This window comes from Miniopterus natalensis, chromosome 9 (assembly GCF_054644295.1).
Source record: "Miniopterus natalensis isolate mMinNat1 chromosome 9, mMinNat1.hap1, whole genome shotgun sequence".
NCBI classification, from domain to species: domain Eukaryota; kingdom Metazoa; phylum Chordata; class Mammalia; order Chiroptera; family Miniopteridae; genus Miniopterus; species Miniopterus natalensis.
The window spans coordinates 16,025,310-16,051,909 of NC_142089.1; the positions used below are offsets into that span (position 1 = coordinate 16,025,310).

General features: G+C 49.6%; 1 protein-coding gene across 1 annotated transcript; it reads left to right on the forward strand.

Annotated features, from left to right (window-relative positions):
• Positions 1 to 45: 45 nt before the first annotated feature.
• On the forward strand, positions 46 to 26,387 carry OPRD1 (opioid receptor delta 1). Its single transcript, XM_016219218.2, has 3 exons — positions 46 to 301; positions 23,057 to 23,406; positions 25,849 to 26,387. The coding sequence occupies exons 1-3, from the start codon at positions 75 to 77 to the stop codon at positions 26,385 to 26,387; spliced, it is 1,116 nt and encodes a 371-aa protein (XP_016074704.2). The 5' UTR covers positions 46 to 74.
• Positions 26,388 to 26,600: the final 213 nt, after the last annotated feature.

Here is a 26,600-nt window from a genome sequence, read left to right on the forward strand (position 1 = left end):
CGCCCTCGGCGCGCTCCTCGCCCATGGTCCCTGCGCCCAGGGCGCACGGTGGGGAGTAACCGGCGCCCGCCGCCATGGAACCGGCCCCGTCGGCGGACACCGAGCTGCAGCCCCTGCTCCTCGCCACCGCTTCGGACGCCTTTCCCAGCGCCTTCCCCAGCGCTGGCGCCAATGCGTCGGGGCCGCCGAGCGGCCGCAGCGCCTCGTCCCTCGCCCTGGCCATCGCCATCACCACGCTGTACTCACTGGTGTGCGCCGTGGGGCTGCTGGGCAACGTGCTGGTCATGTACGGCATCGTCCGGTGAGTCCGCCGCCGGCTGGCCCGCGGGCCGCGCCCGGCTGAGGGTGGGAACTGCGCTTGGGACCCTGGCCTCGGACACCGGACTCCCCGGGTCTCCCTACTTTTCTGCGTGGGGAGCATGGGGCCCGGCGGTAAATCACTTCCACTGAGAGCAGGACGCTGACATTTGATTCTCTGTGTGTGTGTGTGTGTGTGTGTGTGTGTGTGTAACTAAATAAACGTTTGCTCATCTGTTGGCATCCCCTTGCTCCTGCTTCAGGCTGTGTGGAACAGTTTGGCGACAGTTTGTGTATCTGCCAGTTTGTGGGTGGGTGATTCTGTGTTTGTGACAGTGCAAATGCACTGTACGTTTGGGCCTCTGAAACCCACCGGGGAGGGCAGAGATGTTTGAGGTGCCCTGGGCCTCTGGGGAAGCAGCCCTGGAGAGGCCGCCTGGGCAGGTGCGGGACAGGAGAGTGTGTGCGTGTCTGCACCGTGCCGATCACGGTTAGTGATCATCTGGTGAGGTTCCTGTGTTGGTGTGTGCCTGCCCCACACTGTCAGTTTGTGAATCTCCGTGTGAGAACGTGAAATGTGTTGTTCCTTGCCAAACTCCTGAAACCTCAGAGGGAGGGGAGCATCCAGAGCGCCCTTGGACACTCGTGTTTGTGCACTTGTGCGTGCATTTGCCAGCGGAGAGCCCATGGTTCCTGGATGCAGTGGGCGGCAGCGGTGGGCCAGCCAGTCAGCTCTTTGCTCCTGTCCCCAGTGGCCATCTGGTCAGGAGCTCTGGATGTGGTTTTGAGAGGCCTCAGATCCTCTTCACAAATGCCCTTCCCATTTTTCCCTCCTTTCCTCTAACAGTCTTTTTTTCCTGCTAAAGGCAGCAGTGGTTTCTTTGGGCCGGAGTTAGTGTTCTCACTTCAGAAGGTAAGGCTCTTCTTGGTACATGCGGACCCCTCAGAGAGTCCAAAACATCATTGGCCTGCCCCAGCAGCAAACCCCCAACCCAGCTCTACAAGTTCAGACATGGGCGAAGGATTGAAAGGAAACTCCTGTTCTTGTAACAACAAAGATGTCCTGGTTTTTATCGTTAGTTGAAAATAGGTCCTCTGTGCTGGTTGGCCAAGGGCACGGCCCCAAATCACCAGGCAGGGGGAGAGGGAGATTGTGGACTCAGAAGCTGGAGATGTGAACTGTGGTCTCAGCCCAGTTACCGATGCCCATCAGAGCAGGGAAAGAACCCCTCCCCCTGCCCCACCTCCCACCTGCCTTAGTTTCCCTGTCTGAAGGATAGAGACCCAGTCTCCTCGACTGGGAAGCATGGGGTTTCTGCAGGGCAGAGCGCAGTGCACTGTACAGTATTGGATGGGGGGTGTTGAGGGGGCTTTGGCATCGATGATCTCGGGGGGATCTTTGCTTCCCCAGGAAGAATGGAAGACACAAGAATTTCCTGTGTTTTCAATGGCTCATCACGAGCTACAGTGGAAACATTCCCCCAACATAGGTAGCACTGATCTTTGCTTTGTGCTTTGGTCAGTGATCCCCTCCACTTTGCCTTTGGAGACAGTGTGGGGTTTAGAGTTGGGCCAACCTGTGTGTGTCTTCATCTCAGCTCTGCCGTGAACTGGGACTTGGCTAAGTCACTGTCTCTTTGAGCCTCTCTTTCTTCATCTATAGAGTGAGGTCATAATAGGACCTTCCTCAACGGTTTTTGTAAGGTGTCGATGAGAGAGCATATATAATGCAGCTGGCCTGGTGCCTGGACCCAACAAATGGAAGCTCTCTCTGTGATGAAGGGGAGGAATTTTCCAGATCCTTTAGAACCCAGTGCCTATTAAAGAGGGGAGAGGGAGGGAGGCACTTGTCCTAAAGGGGGCCTGAGAGTAGCTACTGTTCTGAGAGTTCTGGGTTCCCGGCATCTACCCTTTCTTGGAGGGCCCTTGGTGCTCTAGTCTGGGAAAAGCTGAGCGCCAGTGTGTTCAGTCCCATTTCCAGCCTCTTCCCCAGGGTCTCTGGCTGGTGAACCTCACTGCCATTGAACTACGAGAAGGCCTGTCACCTCTGAGGGTCCACTCAGGGAAGGCCCTGGACTCTGCCTGCGAGGGGTGCTCCCAGCCAACCTTCCCCAAATCACTTTATCAGATGTGTCTTGATAGCAGGTAGCTAGCCCCCATAGGTCCCCACTTGGCTGAGACCATGGCCGAGTACCTGTGTGAGAACCGTATATCTGCGTCTGAACGATTTAATCCTTGCCGCCTCCCTGTCGGGTAAGCATTAGACTCCTTAACATCTCTATTTTACAGATTGAGGGGTCTGCGGTTCAGAGACAGGCAGGGTGACTTGTTTCCCTAAAGGCCCATGGCCAGCCTAGACCCGGAGCTGGAACCCTGGTCTCGTGACTCCCAGTCCAGAACTTTTTCCAGAGCTGCGTGGGATACGCGACAGTCAAACAAATGCATGAAAGGAGGGGGCAGAATCCTGTCCCTCCTCTTGCCCTAGAATCCTCAGAGAATGATGGAGACAAAAGGATTGTGATCCTACATGTTTTTCGGCCCATGTATTTTAGGCTGCTGTCCTTGGGGAGGGGGAATTAGGGAGGATTGAAGTTAGCCCTTCCCCAGTGGGAAACTAGGGACAGGGCGGCTGCCCAGGGCTTCACTTCTCCTGGCAAAGTCCCACCAGCAGTAGGGAGAGGGGAGCCCAGGACAGAGAAAAGCCTCTGCTCTGTCTGGCTCTCTGGCACCCCATGCAGGGCCTGGCACAACCAAACAGTTGATTGGTTGAATGAATGAATGAGTGAATGAATGAATTCTGCTTGTGAGTCTTGAGTTTATAAGAACAAGGGGAAGATTTGCAAGGGAAGATCCAGAGGACCCTTGGGGCAGGAAAGCAGGGTGATATAGTGGCAGAGCTGGGGCTCAGAAGCCAGACAGACCTAAGTTCAAATCCTGAGTTCAAAGCCACATCCTTGCTGTGTCTTTGGGCTTGTGACTTCACCTCTGAAGCTCATTTCTTTGCCTGTAAAGTGGGAATACAATGCATCCTGGGTTGTGAGGATGCATTAAATGTGATAGAGTGTTGTATCTGAGCCTTTTAAGCCCTTTGAGAACAGGGAGGGTCTCTGTGTGAAGGAATGAAAAGAATTAACTAATTCAAGAAAATTCTATGGATGCACTGTGCTAGATGCTGAGATGAAAGAAATGGCGAGGAAAAATCCGTGGCCCCTGCCCTTATGGAGCTTAGGGTCCGGTGAGAGAAATAGACATTCATTGGCTAGTCATCCAGCAAACTTAAATTTGTAGCTGTGGAAAATGTGGGGGCTTTGGTAGCTCACGATAGGGGGAGGGTCTCACCTGGGCAGGGAGCTCAGAGAAGGCCTCCGAGGAGCTAAAGGATGAGTGAGAGGCAGCTAAGTAAATAGCTGAGGGAGGAGCCTCTGATGGGAAGACTGACAGGGATAAGGGGCTGAAAAGAACAACACAGGGATCTCAGAACCTGACATCACGGAACACTCTCCGTTCCGTCTTCCCCCACATCCCGGGCCTCTCCCCACCTCATGGGCCTGCCTGAGAGGCCCACTCATCCTGCCGGGTGCAGAGGGGGGCCTCTGGGAATTGCACTTTTAGCAAACAGCCTGTGGTTCCTGAAGTGTGAACAGGATTTTTCGGGACATCTGGTCCCCAAGCAGGGCTGGCATCTCAGAGTTCCCTTTGGCAGCCCTCTGGGTAGGGTGGAGTGTGAAGAGCTTAGCGGGAGGCCCCCTCCCATCTCTGACAGGGGACTCCATCTTCCCTGTACCTGAATTTCCTGGCTTGCCTGCTCCAGAATCCAGGAAGGTGAATGGAGTTGGTGCGTTTCCACTTGGCTCTTGTCTGTTCCACAGCCCGCTCTGTCTCCCTGCCTCCACCTCTCCCTGCTCCTGGTTGTGGCAGATTTGCACCCTGCTATGTCTCTTACCACCCCCACTCCACCCTCGCCCTGCCCCCTGTCCCTCTTGATTCTCTCTTTTAGGCCGTGTGCTTCTCTGCCCCTTGATCTCTCCCTCAGCTCATGTCTCCTTGTATGAAATGCTGGCGCTGCCACCCACTCAGATCTTTAGCGAGTTGGATGGCCACTCTGCCTCTCAGTTTCTCCATTTGTAAAATGTGGGTCCTAGTGCCTGCCTCCTAGGCACCTTTGTCCTAAAGATAAGGTGATGTTGATAAAGCATGTGTTTCCCTTCCCATCCCAGGCGACTTTGGCACAGAGCTGGGAGGGGAGGTTGGGCCAGGCAGCAGGGGCTGGGGCAGATTGCATGGTCTGGTTGTCCCCTCTGTCTGCTACTGAGGTGCCAGGTGTTGCTGGGATAAGTGTTCAAGTGTCAACTTTGCAGGGTTGGAGCTCTGAGTCCCCATCTTGATTTTGGGGACCCAGCATGAGCTCCTTGGCTTTTGTCTCCCTCCTCTCTCTTGTGGCCTGGGTTGGGGTCCACAGACCCAGTACCCATAGGCCAGTACAGATCCCAGTGAGGTGGCACAATACAGTGGTAAAGGTCACAGCTCGGGTTCAGGTAGTGCCCCCAGTCTCAGTTCCAGCTCAACCACATCCTGGGCAAAGAGCCTAACTCCCCTGAGCCTCATTTCTGCATTTGTAAAATTAGGGTGATCGGTGTAGATTATTGGAAGGATTAGTGAGCTCACGCATGTGAAAGGCCACAGCCCGGCCCCTGGCGCATTGCAGGCCCTCAGTGCGGGCGAGCTGTGGTTGACCAGCGCCCCTGCAGCTGCTCGGGGCATGCACAGCTGGTGGCTGTGAGGCCTGACTGTCTGCACTTTCCACCTTGGGCCCTCTCCTGCTTGCTGCATCATCCACGCTTTTACTCACTCAACAAGCATTTGCTGATACTGGCCCCTGCCAGAGCCATCCAGCTCAGCTCCCACTGCCCAAACTCTCAGCTGAAGCCTCAGCCTGGCCATGCCCCTCAGGACCCTCGGTTAGTTACAGCTCCAGGGGCAAGTGCAGCTTGCGCGGCATTCCAGGCCAGGGAACAGCATGAGCAAAGAAAGGTTCAGCGATGTTCAAGAGCTGCAGAGGGCAGGAAAGTTCATCGTGGCTGAGCTGAGATTGCCAGGGCTGGGGTGGCTGTGATGACGGGGAGGCTGTAGGGACAAAAGCAGGAAAGGCCTTGCCAACAGGTGTCCTCCTCGCCGTGGTTGTCAAGGTGCCTGCTGTGTGTTGAGCTTTGGTCAGGCTTTGGAGCCAGTGATGAATCTACTAACTATGGCCTCTGCCTTCCAAAATTCCTGGTGAGGCCAAAATGTTAGAGGAACTCCGAGGATCAGCCCCAGGTAATCGGAGGGAGTCATTCTGGCAGGGAGGGGAGAGGGAGTCATTCCGGCAGGGCTGTGCTAGGAGCCAGAGGTCATACTGAGGCTCCAGTTTCAAATCCGGATAGCAGGAGCTGGGGCTGGACAGGTTCTCGGGTTCCACAGTAAGGTAGCCATGCTGGGAAATGAGGGAGATTTGGGTCACAGGCCACGGGGGAAAGGACTTTGGAGCAAACAGTCGGTCCAGAACGGTGTTCAAGAGGATGAGTTTGGTGTGGGTGGGTGTGAGATGGATTGGCCTGGGAGGGCCTCGATATGGGGAAACCAGAGAAGCCAGCGCAGGGTGATGGAAGAGAGTTGTGTGACCTTGGACTGGTCACCGAAACCCTGGCCTCGGTTGTCCCCTGAAGCGCTGTTGGACCTACAAGAAGGGAGGAGGCTGGGCCAGATGACCCGTGGTGAGGAAGGCAGGGAGAGTGAGTAGCAGCCCGGCTGGTGTTCCTGCTCTGCCTTCTGGCCTTGCCCCGAGCCAACACTTCCCAGGCCTTGGGTTCATTCCCTGGAGAGTGTGTGTGACTCAGACACAATCGACTGAGTCCAGAGGAGTCACAGAGGGCACTGAGGAGCCTCTCCTGAGCTTCGGCCACATGCCAGAGGCTACTCCAGGCCTCACGACGGCTCTGCAATGGGGCCGTAGATTCTCACTTATAGATGAGGGAGTAGGTGCCTCTCACAGCCAGACAGATGCAAACCCAGATCTTTCTGACTCCAAAACCACTCCACTTCGACTCTGCTACTGCTGTCCATGAGACACAAGAGGGATGGGGGTGAGAGCTGGGGGTATCTGTTGGAGAAGGGAGCAACAGGGCAGATTGTAAACCTCTGAGGCCTCTGCGTGGGGTAACAGCTGTTGAGAGCCTGGATATTGGAGCCAGATAACCTGGGATCACGTCCCAGCTGTGCCATCTACTAAGAGAGTAAGCTTGGGCCATATATACACAACCTCTCTGAGCCTCAGTTTTCTCATCTGTGAAGTGGGAGTAGTAATAGAGGGTGGTTATGAGAAGTTCATGAGGCATGATATGAAAGACTTCAGAACCAGGCATTTAGTAAGTAAATGTTTTCTATTTTTATGTCTTCTTAGAAGAGGAGTGAGACTCGCTTTTCATTCATTTGATTGATATTTATTGAGCCTCATAGGAACCAGAATTATTGGAGGGATACTACAGGGAAACTTTATCAGTTTAATATTATAAATGTTTTTTTACTATAAAGGGAACACAGTAGTTATTTCAGAGAAAAACTTTGCCATTTTGGTGTATTTCTTTCCCATCTCTCTCTTTTTTCTGCCTCTCTCCCCCCCTATGTTTTAATGACATGAGGATCACACTATGTTGAAATACTGATTACATCATATAAAATATTTTGTAAGCTGCCTTTTCACTTAACATTATGTCATGAGCACACTCTCATTGTATCAAACATTCTTTGAAAACGTGATTTTTTGATGGCCGTATTATATGACTGTTCTATTTGGGGTGACTTACATTATTTCTAGTATCATGCCAATCTAAATAATGCATCTGTGAACATTCTGGGACACTTATGTTTGTGCACATCTCGTATAATTTCTTTAAGAAATTTTGCAACTGTCAAAGCTCTCCAAGAAAGTATAGGCCACTGTGTAATGTAGGTAGCATTCCATCACTGAAGGTATGCAAGAGGACACGGGACAACCCCTGGCTGCAAGTTTGGCACTGCAGGTTTGGGTGGAGAAAAGATAAGACAAACAATTTCAGGCCCCTCTCACCATGGCTGAGATTGGAAGAATACTTCTCAGATGCTGTGATCTCAGATTGCCTTTCTCCCCTTCCTGGCAGATGATGCCTGGACTTTGAGAGGAAGGGGGCTATGCAAGGGCAAGGCATGATTTCATTAAGCTCAGAGTCCTGGGACCTCTAAATCCAATTGGCTACCCAGAACATCATACCATGCCCAGGAAGAGGGATAATCGTGGGGTGGGTAGAGCAGAAAGCCTGGCTTAAATGAGCAATTTAGACCCCATTACCAGCTGGGGGCATGGGGTGGGATGGGGCATCTGGGTTGTGCTCTGTTGATTTACAGCTCCCAGTGCAGCTGCAGAAATCAGCCGCTTTGTCTCTGGCCTGGGTGGGTGTGTATGGAGAGAATCATGTCTTTTGTCACTTTTAGAGTCATTCTTGATAAATGGAAAGAACTCAAACTTCAAAGTCCTTTGAGGCCCAAAAGCCCCATTCAATAAACACCACCCAGAGAGAGGTGGAAACAGCCTCGCTCATCTCCCTGCAGAAGTAACCTTTTTTCCAACATGGGATTTTGAATCATGGATGATGATTCCCTTTATTGAACACTTATTTTGTGCCAGATGCTCTGCTTAGAGATGTGCATATAGTATCCTGTTTAATCCTTATATCCTTATGAGGTGAGCCCCCATTTTACAGACGAGGAAAGGTGAGGCTCAGGGAAGTAGCAATGGCTCAAAGTCCCAGAGTCAGGTTGAAGTCAGGTCATTCCTATCTTAGAACCCATACTCATAACTACTGCCCTGGCTTCTGCCACCCTGTATGTCAAGTTCAGCCATCTGATGTACAAATGAGGAAACTGGGGCCTGGAGATGTTCTGTGTCTTTTGAACTAGTGGCCAAATCAGGATTGGAACCTGCCTTTCCAAATTCCTTGTCCCCTCATCTTGTATCTCTTTCCATGCTTGGAATTACCTGGCCTAGGGGAGAGCCAAGGGTAGCTAGAAACACTAGTACCTGGGAGCATGAGAAGTGGGTTCCTGCACAGGGCAGTCCAGCCTGGGTGCTAGTGACAACGCCTGATAGGCCCCACAGAACCCCACTTTTCCTGGGGCAGCGCCCATGGCTTGCCAGGCAGCCATATCCTTCAGAAGCAGAGAGATTGGGGTTCAAATCCAGGTCTGCTTCTTGCTGGCTGTTCACTCTTGGGCTTACCTCACTGAGCCTGTTTTTTCATCTGTGAAATGGGGGTGATAGAAAAACACTTGATGTAAATCAAGTGTGTTTGTCCAGAGCCTGTCACATAGAGAGAGGGAGACACACACAAAAATAGATGGTCATGAAATAGTGTTTTCTAATTGCGGTGTAATTGTTGCTGTGTGTGCCCTCCCTTTTATCCTGGCTGCTTCTGGAGGGCAGGAACCGTGTCCCATCTAATATCTTTCCTAGTTCTATCCCTGGCCCTAAGGAGCCATCACTAAGTATTTCTTAAATATCTAGTTGACATTTTGTTAATGAGATTCTCTCTCTTGAGTCCGGGTCCATAATAAAAATCCCCCAACTACCAGACAAGAGGGAAATAAAATGTGCAGGGACCGTAGGCCTCTTCTCTCTTGAATAACCCCTTCTCAGTTTAGGAAACCCTTCCTCCAGGGGACCTTCTCTACTCCCCCTCCTCTGTGTTCCCACAGTGCCCTATGTGGCCCCCATCACAGCAGGGACCACACACATTTTCAAAAACGTGATTGCGCATCTCTTTCTCTGCCCCCCAAAATGAGCAGATGTGGGGTGGGGGAGAATCCTTTGTTCAAAGCTGGAGCCCCAGCCTAGGGGCTGACACTCAGATGTCAGGTCAATAGGTGTTTGAGGAGAGACATGTCCTATCTCTAGACACCCATGGGTTGACAAGTCACATGTCAGGAACTCTGCTTTCTTGGGGCCTCCGTTGTGTCCGGCTGCCCCATCCCTTGGTCCAGCCATCCTTAAGCCAGAAGCAGAGCCAGGGTGATGGAGAAGAGCTTCTCTTCCCTGGTTTCTATGAGCATGTTGTGGTTCTTGAACTGAACTGGACAAGGAGTCTGCCCTGTTCATTGCTGACCAGGCCGCCTCCCTACTCATGTTCAACTCAGGGGCCCTGTATTTCCATATTCCAGCCCTTAATCTTCTCCTGTGACTCACTGGGTCTCATTATAATTAACCACCTTCCTTCCTCAGGGCTTTGCCAAAACTGAGACAGCTAATTAATTTCTGGCCACTCGCCATTACTGTTAAATGGTGGGCAGGGATGTAGCTCACAGCCCTTGCTGCTCAGCCACCTTGTTTTGCCAGTGGGAGGAGCAACCACCCTTTGTCTGCAAATAGAGGGAGCCCCCCCTGGACCCTGGCTGGCTGGCGGCTGCTTTATTTAAGCTGTTCCCAAAGGTGGGCAGAGCCTTTGTGATCGCTGCTGTAGCTGTGCCTTGGTTTCCTCATGTGTAAAACAAAGGGATTGAACCTGACTTGCTGAGAGAGAGAGAGAGAGAGAGAGAGAGAGATGAGAGTGTGGTAAAGATTAGAGGATGGGTTCTGGAGTCAGAGGGACTTTGGTGAGTAACTTTACTCCTCTGAGCCTCAACATTCCTCATCTGTAAAATGGGGCTACTAACGCTCGCCTCCTGTGGTAGTTGTGCAGATTCAGTGGGATAATGAACACACATGCAACTGGCACCTAGTAAGTGCTCAGTAAATACTCTCACCAGCCATCTTTCCTTTCAGTGCTAACATTCTATATTCCTGATGAAAAAAGCCTTTTTTTGGGTACAGATCTTGTGACCTAGAAACCCACACCCGAAACCTATATGTTCATGTTAACCATTGTTACCCCGATAAATTTAATAAAGTGAAAAAAAGAAAAAAGCCCTTTCGGTGGGAGACCTGGGGAATGGAGCAGTTTTAACAGACATTGCTTCTGTGTTTTAGGCCACGGCTGGGAAGATGGTAAACCCCTCTCTATTAGTTTTCTTGGGCTGCCATAACAAATTACCATAAACTGGGTGGCTTAAAGCAACAGTTTAGGAGGCTAGAGGTCCGAAACCAAGCAGGGCCATGCTCCCTTCGAAGGCTCTGGGGAAGAATCCTTCCTTCCGAGCTTCCGGTGCTCACTGGCAATCCTTGGCCTCCCTTGGGCTTGCAGCTGCGTCACTCCAGTTTTTGCCTGTTTTCACATGGCTGTGTTCCTTCTGTCTGTGTGTCTCTGTGTTTCCTTTTATAAGGACACCAGTCATATTGAATTTAGGGCCCACCCTAATCTGGTATGACTTCATCTTGATGAATTTAATCTGCAACCTCTTTCCAAATAAGGTGTTGCATTCTGAGGTTCCCGGTAGACGTGAATTTTGGGGGCACCCATTCAACCCAGTGCACTCTCCAAGGCTCCCTTTCCTGCTGTGTATGGGGGTAATAACAGTAGCAATTTCATAGGGTTGTTGGAGCGATTAAGCAAGATCATGTATGTAAACATCATGGTAGAATTCAGTAGACTGTCAGGACCGTGTAAGCACTGAGTCTGTGGCTGCTGTGATGGAGATGGTGGCAAAGATGAAGGCAGTGATGGGGACGGTTCTATCCATGGACCTACCCTACCTGGGTTAATCATTGGACATGGCACCTAGAACGTGGGCATCTACTAAGAGCCCAGGGCTGCTTCAGGAATTCTGATGCCTTGGACAGGATCCCCCTTTTCCTCTGGCCTCAGCTATCTTGACCCTCATCTGGGACTCAGCTTCTGGGAGAGCAGCTTGGAGAAGTAGAGCTTGGCCTTCCAGAAGTTAGGAGAACCAGTACTCTATGTAACCTTGTGCCTTACGTCTTTCCTTCTCTAGGCTTCAGTTTCCCCATCTGTAAAGTGGGAGAGGAGTTTTGAATTCACTGTGGCAGATCAGAACCTCTTCCAGTGCTGAAGTTCAGCCCAGGGCACTGTGTCCCACCCCAATGGGGGCAGGTTACCAAGGGCCAGCACAGGAGTGAAGTTCCTGGGACTCCCAGAGCAGCTCAGCAGGTGTTATTCTGGGCCCATTTTCCTCATCCGGACAAGAAGAGACGCTCCTGTTATATGAGTGCTCCTGCAGTGTGCTAGGACATCTAGGCATGAACTCACTCACCACTCACCACACCCTCATGTGGTAGGATCATTATATCCACTTCACAGAGGAGCAAACTGAGGCTCAGAGATGTTAGAACTCGCCCAAGGCCAGACTGTTAGTTAGAGGCAGAGCTGGGGCTTAAATCTAGTGTGTCTGTACTTCTCTCCGGTTTGCACCTTTACTATATTATGGGCTGCCATAACACATTACCACAAATTTGATGGCTTAGAACAACAGAAATGTATTTTTCTCAAGTTATGGAGGCCAGGTCCAAAAAATGTCTGCAGGGCTGCACTTCCTCTGAAAGCTCTTGGGGAGAATCTTCCCCTGCCCCTTCCGGCGTCTGGTGGCTCCAGGCATCCCTTGGCTTGTGGCTGTATCGCTCTGGTTTTCCTTCCGTCTTCCCATGGCCATCTCCTCTTCTCCCTGTGTGTCTCTTACAAGCACGCTTGTCATTGGAGTTAAGGTCCACCCAGATAATCCATCTGGGATCCTTAACTTAATTACATCTGTAAAGATCCTTTTTCCAAATAAGGCCACACTCACAGGTAGTGGGGGCTGGGATGTGGACTTGTCTCTTTCAGGGCTACTTTCAACCCACCACAGTTATTACAGCCTCGGTGGTAACAGCATCTGCTGAATCCCTGGCACACGACGTGGAGCTGCAGGGAGTGGGGAATTTCTGGAGTGGTTTAGAAGTAGAAGGAGATGAACAAAGTTGTGATTTGGGGACGCCGATCTGGGGGGCCATGTGTGACAGGGTGCTGTTTCAGCCGATGTTCTACTAGCAGTGATGCCAGTCAGGTAAGAAATACATGAAAACCACATCTGGGTATGGGTGGGTGCAGCCAGCCACGGGGCAGAAACCTGGAAACCTGTCCTCAGGAGCCACCTGTGCTAGCTGGGGCATGAGTCCACATGAGTGGATTGAGATTACAGATCCCACAGAAAAGGGATCTGGCCTCATTTTCTTGCCTAGAGAAATGCGAGAAGGCCAGGCCCCAGCACCATCTGTGTGCCTGCGATGTGATTTACCTGCATCATCTCGGGTCCTCCATTCACCTGAGAGGTGGTGTCATCTTCACTCATAATCACGTCAATGGATACCTGAGGACAAACCGCGACGGGGCTCCAAGAATGGCCACACAGCGCTGAGATGGCAGCTAACCGACCAGCCACAGCAGCTGACACATACCGAGCCCTTGTGTGAACTCAGGCCTCCCCAGAGCTGCATGAAGTGTGCACTGTTAATGGCGCCATTTTCCAACACGTGGAGGGGGAAGGGTTAGGTTTAGATTCTGTGATTCCATGGGCAGAACCAGGAAAACAGTGCTAAGAAGGGGCTAACAGTGGTAAGAAGGAGCTAGTCTTTATCCCCTGCCCCCCACCAGAAAAAAAAAAAAGAGAAAAAGAAAAGAAAGGACTTGCCTACCCTGTGAGTTGGCCCAACAATGGGCTGATCGTGCCTGCAGGTGGTGGGCTCCCTGTCTCGGACACACTCAAGTAGAAACTGCACAGCCATTTGACGGAGTGCCGCAGAGGGAAAGCCCTCACTGTGAAGTTTCCTTCTAGCTCAGATTCTAGGATTTTTCTCTAGACGACCATCAGAGAGCTGTGTGCATGAAGATGTTTGTCACAGCATTATTTACAATAACAAAAAGAGAAGAAACAACCTATATATCTTTCAACAGGGGATTTATTAAGTAACTTTATTTGGGAGCTTTAGTATCTATAAGTGAGACTAGATCTAACCTGAAGTCTGTTTTTGTGTGGTCCTTGAGCTAAAAATGGTTTTTATACTCTTAAAGCGTTGTTAGAAAGAAAGAAAGAAAGAAAGAAAAAAAGGTTATGCAACAGAGACCTTATGTGGCCTACAAAGCCTAAAATATTTGTTCTCTGAATCTACAGAAGGAAGTTTGTTGACCTCTGGACTAGAATAACAATCAGTTCGGTCACCAAAAACTATATTAATTTGTATCTATGGTTATAGAAAGATGGTCACAGCATAGTTTTGAGAGAAACAAACAGGTTATATAACAGTATCAGAGTAAGATCCCAATGATGTAAAACAGGATTTGTGTGCTTGCATGTGGTCTGTAATATTAGTGATGGTTTTTAAACATTCTTCATTAAATGATTCTGTATAGTTTGAACATTTTATAGTTAGCAGCTATTATTTTTGAGATCTCAAAAAGCATTTGGGATTAAAATTAATTCTAAATACTCCAGCAGTCCACACCGTGTGGGACCAAATGAGTTTTGATCTAGGCTGAAGCCATTTCGTTCGATTTGGTTCCTCAGGTACCACAAGGTTGATCAGACTGAGGGTGATGCTCTTATCTTATTGCTGTTGCTGTTATTGTTTTGGTTTTGAGGTCTCTTGCCCTGACTTTGATCCACATAGGCTTTTGTGCATAAATGGAAAAAAAAATTCCCCTCAGGTTAGTTGAAAACAAATGAGCTCCTTTGGATAAATGATCTGACAGTATTTCCCTTTGCTGCTGTGGAGCTGAGTCACTTCAGATTCAGGGCAAACTGGGCCAGGCCCAGATGTCCTTCAGGGAACCTGGGCTGGTCCAAGTGAGGACAGAAGGCAAACGGGGAGAAGGAAGGAGGGGGGGGGGGGAGATGTCCCAATTTAAGCTCTTCACCCCATGACTGGTTACTTCCAAGGGTCAGGGCACCTTGACTCCTCTGTCCACAGGGGGTCCTCCAGTGAACACTCTGTCCCCTCTGTGTAGCATGAAGGGGACACAGTTTCTGCCTGAAGGACGTCCCAGTCTAGTTTAGAAGACGGACTCATGGACATTCATTCGTTCACCGCGCGTTTGGAGCGCCTGCTTTGTGCTAGGCGCTGCTCTAAGTTCTAGACGCATAGTGGTGGCCAAGACAAACACCATGCTTTCGGGGAGCTTATGTTTTAATTGCCAAAGAGAGTATGTGAGGGGCGCACACAGTACTTTGGGTCCACAAGAGAGAAGCTGAAACTGAAATCAAAGGAAGGCACTGGGGTTTCAGGGAAGAGCACTGGGTTTGAATCTCTGCTCAGCCGCTTTCTGACTGCAACCTTGGGCACATTCTGTGTAACTTGGGAGTAACAAATACTGTCCACCCCGTAGGGGATCCTGGGAGGGTTAAATGATGCAGAACGCTTTCCCAGTGCCTGGTTCTTAGTCAGTGTCCAACAAATGTTTATCATCTGTTTAAAAAACAAAACAGCCCGGCCGGCCATGGCTCAGCGGTTGAGCGTGGACCTGGGATCCAGGCGATCGGGGTTCGATTCCCGGTCAGGGCACATGCCCGGGTTGCGGGCTCGATCAATGACTCTCTCATCATTGATGTTTCTGTCTCTCTCTCTCCCTCTCCTTTCCTCTCTCTGAAATCAATAAAGATATATTTAAAAAACAAAACAAACACAGGTTTAAGGAATGCATGCAACAATGCCTGAGAAGACCTTACAAATAGTTGTCCATAAATACTGGTTGCTGCCCCCTCGTGACCAGGGGTGTATGTGTTGTGCTGAATTGACCACTCCTCCTTGCCCATTGGGCCCCATCATTGTGCCTGTGATATTGTTCTGGTGTTTATATATCTGTCGCTCCCTGAACCCACCTGGATTGTGAGCGGATTGTCTCCACACCTCCGGACATAGCAGGGTTAAGGAATGTGTGAAAACCAGATGGATTCTATGGAGCCAGCCCAGCTCTGGACCAGTTTACTGCACTCAGTCCTGGCCTCGGATTGGGCCCCTCACCATGGCCAATATTTGATAAGGTAGTGCAGGTGACAAGGAGGCCAGGGGACAGGGAACAGCAAAGCACAGCCCCGAGGGGTTATGAGCGTGGGCTGTGGAGACCAGATGGAAGTTTGCATCCTGTCATGTCACTTCCCAGCCATGTGTCTTTGGGTGAGCCCTCTAACTTGGCTCATCTGTAGAATGAGCGTGGTATTGACACTCAGGGTTGCAGCGAGGGTGAAGTGAAATCATGCGTTTGCTGCTTTTGGCATAGTGCCCGGCACCTGAAAGAAAAGGCACTCAGAGAATATTGCAGAAAGGAAACAACCCATACGAAGCTGTCAGACCAGTCCCATCGAGGCCTTGCACAAAGGAGGGAATGTCTTAGCCTTCTTCTGGGCGCCGGGCATTAAGATGTCAGCCAGTCTCACCAACTGCCCTGGCTGTGCCTGGGGGAGAAAATTCTTACAAGGAGCTTACTTGTCATCTGAGAATTCCAGCTCTTCAGAGGCTCAGGAGGGTGTGTGGATTTAATGTGGCCCTGGCTGTGCTTCAGTCAAGAGCACGCCTCATCTCCTTCAAAGTGAAGGCAAATTAGTAGAGGCGAGGGTGATCTTCCCTGACAATGGGGCTGTTTGACAGAAGACAGGAGGGCTTTAGAGCTCAGGAAGCCCCGCTGAGGACTGAGATGTTTGGGAGCAAATTTCTAGCAGCTGCATAATTCAAGATGAGCTAATGGGATTTGACTTAGAAAGAAAGCAAAGGGTTTCCCAGTGCATCTCAGAGTCAACAGAGGTTCAGCCAGAGCTTACCGTCCTCACTCCCAGGGTTGGGTCCAATGCTGAGGATTGAATCCTGTGAGAAAAAAAGCAGAAAAATATCAAGAAAAAAATCCCCAAAGAGCTGACAGTTCTTGTCTATATGCTGACTAGTACGCTTGACATTTTCACATGTTTTTGGCTCCTAAAAAGCTTGATTGCACTGAAATTACCAATGAGAAAACAGGTTCAGAAAGGTGAAGTAATTTACGCAAGGTCACACAGCTAAGTGTGGCAAGGAGCCAAGATCTGAATGCCTCTAAAGGACTCCCTCACTGCACTCTCCAGCGTGGAAAATAGACTGCGGCAGCTCTGGATTATCCGCAGCCCTTTCCCCCCCCCATTGTGGTAAAATACACATAACATAAAATTTACCATCTTAACCCTTTTTAAGTGTGCAGCTCTGCGACATTAAGCACATTCACACAGTTGTGCAGCCGTCACCACCATCCATCCGTCTTCAGAACTCTTCTCATCTCTCCAAACCGAAGCTCTGTTCTCATTAAATAATAACTCCCCACTCCCCGCTCCCCCAGCTCCTGGCAGCGCCGTTCGACTTTCTGCCTCTGCATCGGACTCCTCTAGGTACCTCATGTGAGCGGAGTCACAGAGCATTTTCATTTTGTGAATCGCTTATTCCACTTGGCACAGCGTCCTAAGGTTCAGCCGCATTGTAGCATGTGTCAGGATTTCCTTCCTTTTTAAATCTGAATAATATTCCGTTGTACGGATATACCACATTTTGGTTACAGACACTTGGGTTGCTTCCAGCTTTTGGCTACTGTGAATATATGTTGTCTTGAACATGTGTGTACCGATATCCGAGATCCTACTTTTAATTCTTTTGGGCATATATCCAGAAGTGGAATTGCTGGATCATATGGCACTTCTACTTTCAGTATTTGAGGAATTGCCATACCGTTTTCCCCAGCATCTGCACCACTTTAGAGCACAGAGCACAAGGGTTTCAGTTTCTCCACATCCTTTCCAGTACTTGTTATTTTCTGTTGTTTTTTATAGTAGCCATCCTGGTAGGTATAAAGTGACATCTCATTGTGATTTTGATTTGCATTTCCCTAATGATTAATGATGTTGAGCATTTTTTCATGTGCTTATTGGCCGTTTGTATATCTTTAGAGAAATGTCTGTTCAAGGTCCTTTGCCCTTTTAAAAAATCTGATTTATTTATTTATTTTATTTAAAAATATATATCTTTATTGATTTCAGAGAGAGGAAAGGAGAGGGGGAGAGAGAGATAGAAACATCAACGATGAGAGAGTCACTGATCGAACCCGCAGCCCGGGCATGTGCCCTGACCGGGAATCAAACCCCGATCGCCTGGATCCCAGGTCGATGCTCAACCACTGAGCCACTCCCGGCCGGGCAAAAATCTGATTTTTTTAAATTGTTGAATTGTAGGAGTTTTTTATGTATTTTAGATATCAATCCCTTATCAGATATGTGATTTGCAGATATTTTCTCCCATCTGTGGGTGATCTTTTCACTCTGTTGACAGTGTCTTCTGAGAGTTTTATAGTTTCAGCTCTTTAACCCATTTTGAGTTAATTTTTTAATATGGTGTAAAGTAGGAGCCCAATGTTATACCCACAACTTTTTGAAATAGGAAAAAAGAAAAAAGAATTAGAAATCAACAGTAGGATTTTAGGGGGAGGGCAATAAGTACTTTATCTTTCTAGAAAGTTCAGTCTTTTGCCTACTCTTGCTCTGCCTTCCATCTAGCCTCCAGACAATAGTCAGAGTGACCTTTTAAGAAACACACATAAACCTGGCCAGCGTGACTCAGTGGTTGAGTGTTGACCTAGGATCCAGGAGATCGAGGTTTGACTCCCAGTCAGGGCACATGCCCAGGTTTTGGGCTCAATCCCCAGTAGGGGGCGTGCAGGAGGCAGCCGATCAATGATTCTCATCATTGATGTTTCTATCTCTCTCTCTCCCTTCCTCTCTCTGAAATCAATTAAAAAAAATACTTAAAAAAACCGAAGAAACACACATAAATCAGACCATATCACTTCTCTGCTTAAAATCTCCAGTGATTTCCCCTTGCACTCAGAATAAAATCCAAACTTCTTGTTATGGCCTGAAGGCTCCGGGTGATTTGACCCTGCTGACTTCTGCTGCCTCTCCTGTTTTTTCCGCTCTGGCTCACTACCCTTTAGTCGCACTTGATTTCTGATTATTCCTGCAGCTCGCCAAGCTCGCAGGGGATTGATTATCTATAGAGGGAGCAGTGAGACCCTCGCTCTTGGACCCTGCACAACCAGGTGACTACCCCTACTCTGCAGGAGGTCAAGGTTTTTTCCCTAGAGAAGTTAACCTGGAGAAACTCTGAACTCAGGGCCAGCAGACACAGAAAGGGTCAGAGTGAGATACTGAATGGAAAATGGAAGGGTCCCCAGATACCTTCTGTCTCTCTGCTACCGGAATCTTGACAGCCAGATGTGTGTTGCCAGGCAGGAGATAGGAGGATTCTTTTCTGAAAGCCCTAGAGAAGAGAATTTCAGACATTGATATTTAGCTGTCCCCCAGTGTAAAGCCAGATCTTTGCTCAGTCCCCCTACAGGCCCCCCCCCCCACACCTGTCAATTAGTTATTTAGCGCTTCACTGAAAGATGCACCGTTAGTCACATATCACCAGATATTTGAAGGAAGTCTCCAGGGTAGAAGAGAAAGGCCAATACAGGCAAATAAACAAAAAAGGTCTGAAGCAAAAAGACAATGCAGAGAGCAGAAGAAAATACAAAAAACAAAAACTATTATACCCTTAGAGAGATAAGAGAAGATATTGTATCCATGAAATAAGATGTTGTAAGAAGAAAAGGCACTGAGAAAATAAAACACAAGAGCTATAACTTAAAAAAAGTCAATATAAAAGTTGAGGGAAAATGAAAAGGAAATTTCCCAGAGGATGTACCAAAAAGACAGAGATGAAGATAAAAAAATTAGAGATCCATCCAGGAGGCCCGAAGTCTGACTAACGATTGTTCAGGGATTCCAGAAAAAGCAGAGAGAGAGGGGATGACCGACCTAGTAAACGATATGAGTACATTTCATACTGCAGGACATGAATCTCCAGACCGAGAGCGCCCAGCGAAATGAAAAAGAACCGCCCGAAGGTACATCATCACAAATGTCAGAATACTAGGGATAAAGAGACAATCCTAAAAGTTTCAGGGTAGGGGAGGACAGCTTACATATAAATCACTAGGAATCAGAATGGTTCAGATACCTCGGTGGCAACATGGAAGTTAGAAGATGAAGGAGCCAGGCCTTCAAAATTCTGATGGAAAATGATCTCCAACCTACTATTCCTTATACTGTCAAAGAAGTCATAAATAAGGATAGAAGAAAGACATTTTCAGACATGCAAGAGTGTAAAAATTTTACTTCTATGAAGTGTCCTTTCTTAGGAAGTGACTAAAGGATGTGCTCCACCAAAATGAGGGCATAAACCAAGATAAAAAAAGACTTGCAAACCAGGAAACAGGTGCTCTAACACAGCAGGATAGGCGTGCACCTGGCCTGGAAAGAAACCACTCACAGATTGAAAGGAGAGGAGGGCGGCTCCAGGAGATGGATCACTAGGAACACAAAAGGAACTGGTATATTATGTGACTGCATGGGAAAGGCATTTTACAGGTCCGCGGGAGTGTTTGAGGAGATTTAGCAATATATACACAGAACTAAGGAAATTTAAAAAAGGAGGCAATTATTAATTCCAGGAAAAACAAAAATCTGTAGAAAATAAATGTAATTATAGCATGCCATTTGGCTCAGCAGTGGACAATATCATAAGAATGTAAACCTTAAAAAAAAAAGGTAGAAACCTTGAATATCAATTTAGCTTAAAATTTAAAAATTGTGGTAAAACTATATTGGGAGAATGGACAGGGAGGTGGAGTTAGGTAGTGTAAGAGAGTTAATCATCCACCATAACAGGGAGTGGTGGGGGAATTTACTAACGCTCACTAATATATGGTTTCCCTGCTTCTAGGCACGTAAAAGACTGTACTCCTCAGCCCCTTGCGGTTGGCTAGGGCCACAGGAGTAGTTCTAGTCAGTGTTAGTGGAAGTGCTATGCTGCGGCTAGACCAGAGCTTAGACAACCCTATAGCTGTCTCTTCTCCTTCCCTCATGGTGAGCAAGGAGGCCTCAGGCAGAGCCACAAGGCTGCAGCAGGCTGGAATTACCTCGTGGAATATAGTCCTGGTGGCACTGAATGGACTCTGCAAGCGTGAGAAAGAAACCTTTACTGTGTTAAACCTCCGAGATTTGGGGATTATCGCTGCATAGCCTGGCTTAAGCAAATGCAAACTTCAGCAATGACCATCTAAAGTTGCTACATCAAGAAATAGCCATTTAAGCATATTGTTTAGAATTATGGAGATAATCACCATAAGAAGAACTAAAATGTGAAAGTGGTGGCCTCTGCAGAGCAGAACAGAGGAATGGGGAAGGGTCAGGCAGAGGGGCACCTATTTTCACGATAGTAACATGTAACTTTTTATACAATGTAATTGTATTACATTGGCAGAAATACAATTTTATAAAAAGCCATATGCATATATGTGGTTTGGAAGGATTCCCACCAAACCATTACAGTGGCTGTCTCTTAGGAGGAAGGGTACGCAAGATCGAATGTCTGTGGAACTACAGATGTGGCTGGACGTGGGAAAGGAGCCCGCGCAGATGGAATGTCCATTTGAGGAGGTTGGATTTTATCCAGGTGGCAGTGGGGAGCCACAGAAGGGTTGTAAGCAGAAGAGTTTCCTGAGCAAAACCTGCCTTTGATCGTGAGCACCCTGACCTATGGGGATGATGAGTTGTGGGGTGGAGAGGCTGCTGTGGTGGTCCCCGTGAGAGCTGATGAGGCCCGAACTAGACAACAAGTGTCTGTTGAAAGCTTGCTACTTGCCAGGCACTGTTGGTAGGGCCGATGATACAGCAGGGAACAAAAGACAAAGTGCCCTGTCTTTAGGGAGTTTACACGGCGAGAGAGGCGAATGGACAGAAAAGAAGATAAACGTTAAGTCAGGCAGTAGTTCGCGCTATAAAGAAAAATGAAGCAGTGTTAGGAGATAGAGAGTGACGGCGGGGAGAGAGTATTTTAGAAAGGGAGGTCAGGGCAGCCTCTCTGAGATGACATTCGAATCGAGTCCTCAGTTAAGGGAAGGAGCAAGCCATGCAAAATTGGGGGGGTCGAGGTTTCCGGGAAGAGAGTAGTCCAGAGGCCCTGAGGGGGCCGTGGGCTCGATGTGTCCAAAGAACAGGGAAGAGGCCAGGGGGTGGGGGACACCCATCACCGGGAAGGTTCTGGGAGCTGAGGCCCGAGAGGTGGTCTGGGCCAGTTTGTGGAACGTGGGGAGAACTTCGGGGCCTTGAGAGCAAGAGAGCAGCATGATTTGTCGGAGGAGGCCAACCCCACAGGGCGTGCGGCCCGTTAGCTGTGGGGTGGGGAGGCCTGTGAGGAGAGGAGCCCCTGGCGCTCCGCCGGCCATCAGCGCTGGGCCTCTCAGCCCTGCCTGGATCAGCTACAGCAGCTTCGTCACCCACTTCCCAGCATCTCAGCCCCCTCTGGGAATTGAAGGATCCTTCATAAATCAAAATAGCAGGCAAAGAACAGCCTCTAATTGTTCTGCGTAAAAGAAGCGAAATTAGACGAGTCAGCTGTGGGGTTGAGACTGCCTCCCACACAGCTGTGATCCCGCACCCCACTGAAGACAGACTTCCCAAGACTTGCAATTCTGCTGTCTTCGAGAAAACTTTTTGCTTCTCCAGCTGCAGGGCAACTGCCATCTATTTTGGGAGGGAGTGGGACAGATGCTGGCTCTGGAGGATGAGTGAGTCAATATTTTTTTTTAAACCAAATAGAACAGTGACTTCATGAAGGAACAGCCTTAGCTGGTAGTGTTCATTCAGTCGTTCAAAACACCTTGAGGGCACTCATCTGTCCAGGGGATTCCAGCCTAGAGGGGAAGAGGCAGAAGTGTGGTTCCACTGTGGGGCAGAGTGGAGAGAAAGCATTCTCCTGGGAGTCAGGAGGTCTAAATTCTTGACTTGGCTCTGCCATTGTGTGACCTTGGCTCAGTTTCCCCATCTCTCCTCAATAAGGGCTTTTTAGGCTACATAGTGTTTCTCAAACTTTAGGGTCCATAAGAATCACTGGCTGGGGGTGGGGGTGGGTTCTTGTTAAAGAAGATTTTCAGAGATCAAGATCTAGAAGGTCTGGGATGGGGTCCAAGAATCTGCATTTCTTACAGGTTCTTCCAATGATTCTGAGGGAAGTCCTTGGGCCACACTTTCATACAATCACTTCCCCTCAACCTCTCAGGGCTCTTCTGCTCTGAAATTTGTGGAGTCACTCATACAATTCTTCTCTGGGTTTCTCAGATCACTCCAGGTACATGAAAGCAGTCCCTACCCCTGCCTCAGTGTACCTGTCTGTTTCTATGATGATCACACTGAACTAGGACTGTTTCAGTGTATGCAGCCCAGAAGGCCAGGTCAGTGGCAGAGGGTCAGGTCACTCTGGTCTAGCCCCAGCTTCATTCTTTAGATATGAAGAGTAATAACAGCTATCATATACTGAGCAATTACCATGCTTTTGGCTTTGGGCTACGTGCTACATCATCTCATTAAATTTCATAACAAGCCTAGGAGGTTGGTAAAAGTATCACTCCAATTTTTATAGTTGTGGACACCAAAGCTTAGAGGGTTCAAGTTATTAGCCCAGAATCACTCAGCTGACAAATAGTATAGGCAGAATTAGAACCTAGACCTGTTTGCCCCTGGAGCCCAGCTTTATTTTTAAAAGGTAAGGGTTTTTCCTAAAATACCTTCTGCCAAAGTTACCCCCAGCCAAAGTGATGCTCTTTCATCTGTTAGAGTGGAAAGGAGTGATGCTGAATCAGATAGGTCAGGGTTCCAGTCCCTGAGTTTCAAGTGAAACTGAAATCTGTGAAATGAAACAGTTATATATGCTCTCCCTTTTAAGGTACACTAAGATGAAGACAGCCACCAACATCTACATCTTCAACTTGGCCTTGGCAGATGCCTTGGCCACCAGCACGCTGCCCTTCCAGAGCGCCAAGTACCTGATGGAGACATGGCCCTTTGGGGAACTGCTCTGCAAGGCTGTGCTCTCCATTGACTACTACAATATGTTCACCAGCATCTTCACACTCACCATGATGAGTGTCGACCGCTATATTGCTGTCTGCCACCCTGTCAAGGCCCTGGACTTCCGCACACCCGCCAAGGCCAAACTGATCAACATCTGCATCTGGGTCCTGGCCTCGGGTGTTGGTGTACCCATCATGATCATGGCTGTGACCCATCCCCGGGGTGAGTGACCACAGGAGACAGCACACAGGCCTCTCTGGGTTTACAGGCCACTTACTAGGGTGGAGGTATGAATTACTGATCAAGGAAAGTGTGGATGACTGGCCAGTGGGAGTATGGATAGTCAACCAATGGGAATGGGAATGGGAATGGCTGGCCAATGAGGAATGTGAATGGTTGACTGTAGTGAGGATGAGTGACCGGTCAGTGGTCATATGGGTTGCTGGCCAAAGGAAATTATCAATGGGATTATGGATGGCTGATCTATGAGCATGTAGCCGCTGGCCAGAAATATGTGGATGACTGACCTTTGAGGAGATAGGTGGATGCTCAGTGCGGTGAGGGTGTCACTGATCAGTGAGCAGTGGAGGCCACAAGATCTGCAGTCCCATCCCAAATTCCTTTCCACCCCAATTTGAAATCATTGGCCCAAATGACCAAAGCAATGCTTAGAGATTGGCCTTCAGAAAATGACAGATACGTGCATTTCCTCAGAGTAAAATGGTAATTATTAGTATAGCAACCGCCTGTATCAGTCAGGGTAGCTGCTCAGTGGCTTAACATAGTAGAGGCTTATTTCTCACTCATTACAGTTCAATGTGAGCAAGAAGAGGAGGGTCTTTATGCCACACAATCACTCAGGGACCCAGGCTCCACATGATGGTTTTGGAAACTCCCACTGCTGGCATCTGGCCAGCAGATAAATATGAAGGGGGAGTGGTGAGAAAGCACAACCACTGTTAAATGTTATGAGTGACAGCATTTCTTCCTAGTGATAGCTGGTCACTTGACTCCAGCTTGATGTAAAGAAGTGGGAAAAGTAGTTCAGCAGGATGCCAAAGACACTGGTCACTAACCTATCTGAACCACATGGGGTGTTGAGAAGATTAAATGAGGTTATACGTGTAAAATACTTAGGACAAGTCCTGGCTCATTCCCAAGGCCCAATAAATAGCAGTTATTAGAATGAGTAAGCCTATGAGATAGACAAGGCAGGGACTCCTACCTCCATGGTTTACTTAGGGTCACACAGCCAGACATTTGGTGGAATTTGGCCTAAAACCCAAGGCTCCTGCCCCTGTATCTGTTGCTCCCTTTGTACCCTGCTGTGAAGGTTTGCAGATCATCAGTGCTGTGGTGGAAGAGGGGAACAGGCTTGGTGGGAGGTTTCTTGGCCATCACTGACTCTTACAAGGGTGGAGCCCTTATAAAGTCTCTGAGCTATTGGTCTTGACTCAGCAGCTGGGCCCCATTCCTCACTGTCAGCCTTCAGTTTACGCGCCATTAACTGCAGCCCTGCTGGGGGCTGAGCCAGATGGGCCTCCTCGACCCACACACTCACACACAGACACACACACACGCACACCTACACACCACTTTCCCAGTGTGAGCTATTGGCACTTGTATGCCGCTTGCTGTGTAACCTTGGACAAATACTGTTCCTCTTTGGCCTGGTTCTGCCATCTGTACAATGAAGTCCTGGGACTCAGTCATCCCTGTGGATCCTGCCACCCTGATGTCCTGGCTTCACTCTGTCTACGGATCCCAAGCCCCCTTCTCACAACTCTGAGGCTCCAAGTCCACTGTGTAACTCCTCAAATTCCAGAATTCCAAAAGACCTTGGGAGTCTCCTGGTTCCAGCTGCAGCCCTGTATCTGTATCTCACAACATTCCGTAAGGTGCTCATCCAGCCCAAGCCCACATACTGTAAGAACAGGGGGCTCATTCCATCCTGGGTGCCCCTCTCATCTCTGGACAAGCCTGGCAGTCAGAGAGTTTTTGCCATTAAGCTGAGATTTGCCTCCCCAGCCCTAGCCCTGACCTTTGGACTCCCACAGGTATCTGCCCCTCTGCCCTGTGAGTGCCCAAAGAGCTTGAACCCCACTGTGCTAAGTGCTTTACATGCCTTGGCCCATGTAATCCTTACAACAATCCTATGAGGTTTAGGTACTGTTATTAGTCCCACTTTAGGGAAGCTATTGAATTCTGAATAATTTGCCCAAGGACACACCACACAGTTAGTAGAGTCCTGCTCTTAACTCACACTCTCTGTGTGTCAGTTTAGCAATATTGTCCCCACTGAAGCTGCTTTGGAAATGTGTGAGCTGTTCTGAGTTACAACAACTGGCATTTAGTGAGCTTGGGCTAAATTACATCATTATTGTTGCCCATGGACTAGAGGCTTATAAAGGGACTGGGAGAGAATATAGGAAGATGTTTTATATTAGGGCCAATCCTGCTGGGGTCTTGAAGGATGCGTAAGAGTTCACCACACGCGGAAGTGAAGGAAGACATTCCAGGTAGAGGAAACACCCTGCGCAAAGGCCAGGAGGAGGCAGTGGGGCTTGACCCAGCCGAGAAGGGTGGGGGGGCAGGCAGGCGGGGTCCCTCAGGCCCCTCAAGCCCTCTTACCCCGCCTGTCTGTCTTTGATTTCCTTGATCCAGACGGGGCAGTGGTGTGCACGCTGCAGTTCCCCAACCCCAGCTGGTACTGGGACACGGTGACGAAGATCTGCGTGTTCCTCTTCGCCTTCGTGGTGCCCATCCTGGTCATCACCGTGTGCTACGGCCTCATGCTGCTGCGCCTGCGCAGCGTGCGCCTGCTCTCGGGCTCGCGGGAGAAGGACCGCAGCCTGCGGCGCATCACGCGCATGGTGCTGGTGGTGGTGGGCGCCTTCGTGGTGTGCTGGGCGCCCATCCACATCTTCGTCATCGTCTGGACGCTGGTGGACATCGACCGCCGCGACCCGCTGGTGGTGGCCGCGCTGCACCTGTGCATCGCGCTGGGCTACGCCAACAGCAGCCTCAACCCGCTGCTCTACGCCTTCCTGGACGAGAACTTCAAGCGCTGCTTCCGCCAGCTCTGCAGCCCGCCCTGCGGCCGCGCGCAGCCCCGCAGCCTCGGCCGCGCGCGCGAAGCCACGGTCCGCGAGCGCGTCACCGCCTGCACCCCGTCCGACGGTCCCGGGGGCGCCGCCGCCTGACGCGCCCGGCCGGCCCGCCGCGCGCCCCTCCGGAGTGACCTGGGGGCGGGGGGTCACGCCGAGGTCAAAAGGGGGCGGGGCCACGACGGCGGAGGGGGGGTACAGGCAACCCCTGTTTTGGGGGGGGGGAAAATGGACCCAGGCTTGAGATGAGGCAGGGACGGAGAGATGGGGCGCCCCTGCTGTGGGTGGGCCTCTGGGCCCCGGCAGAGG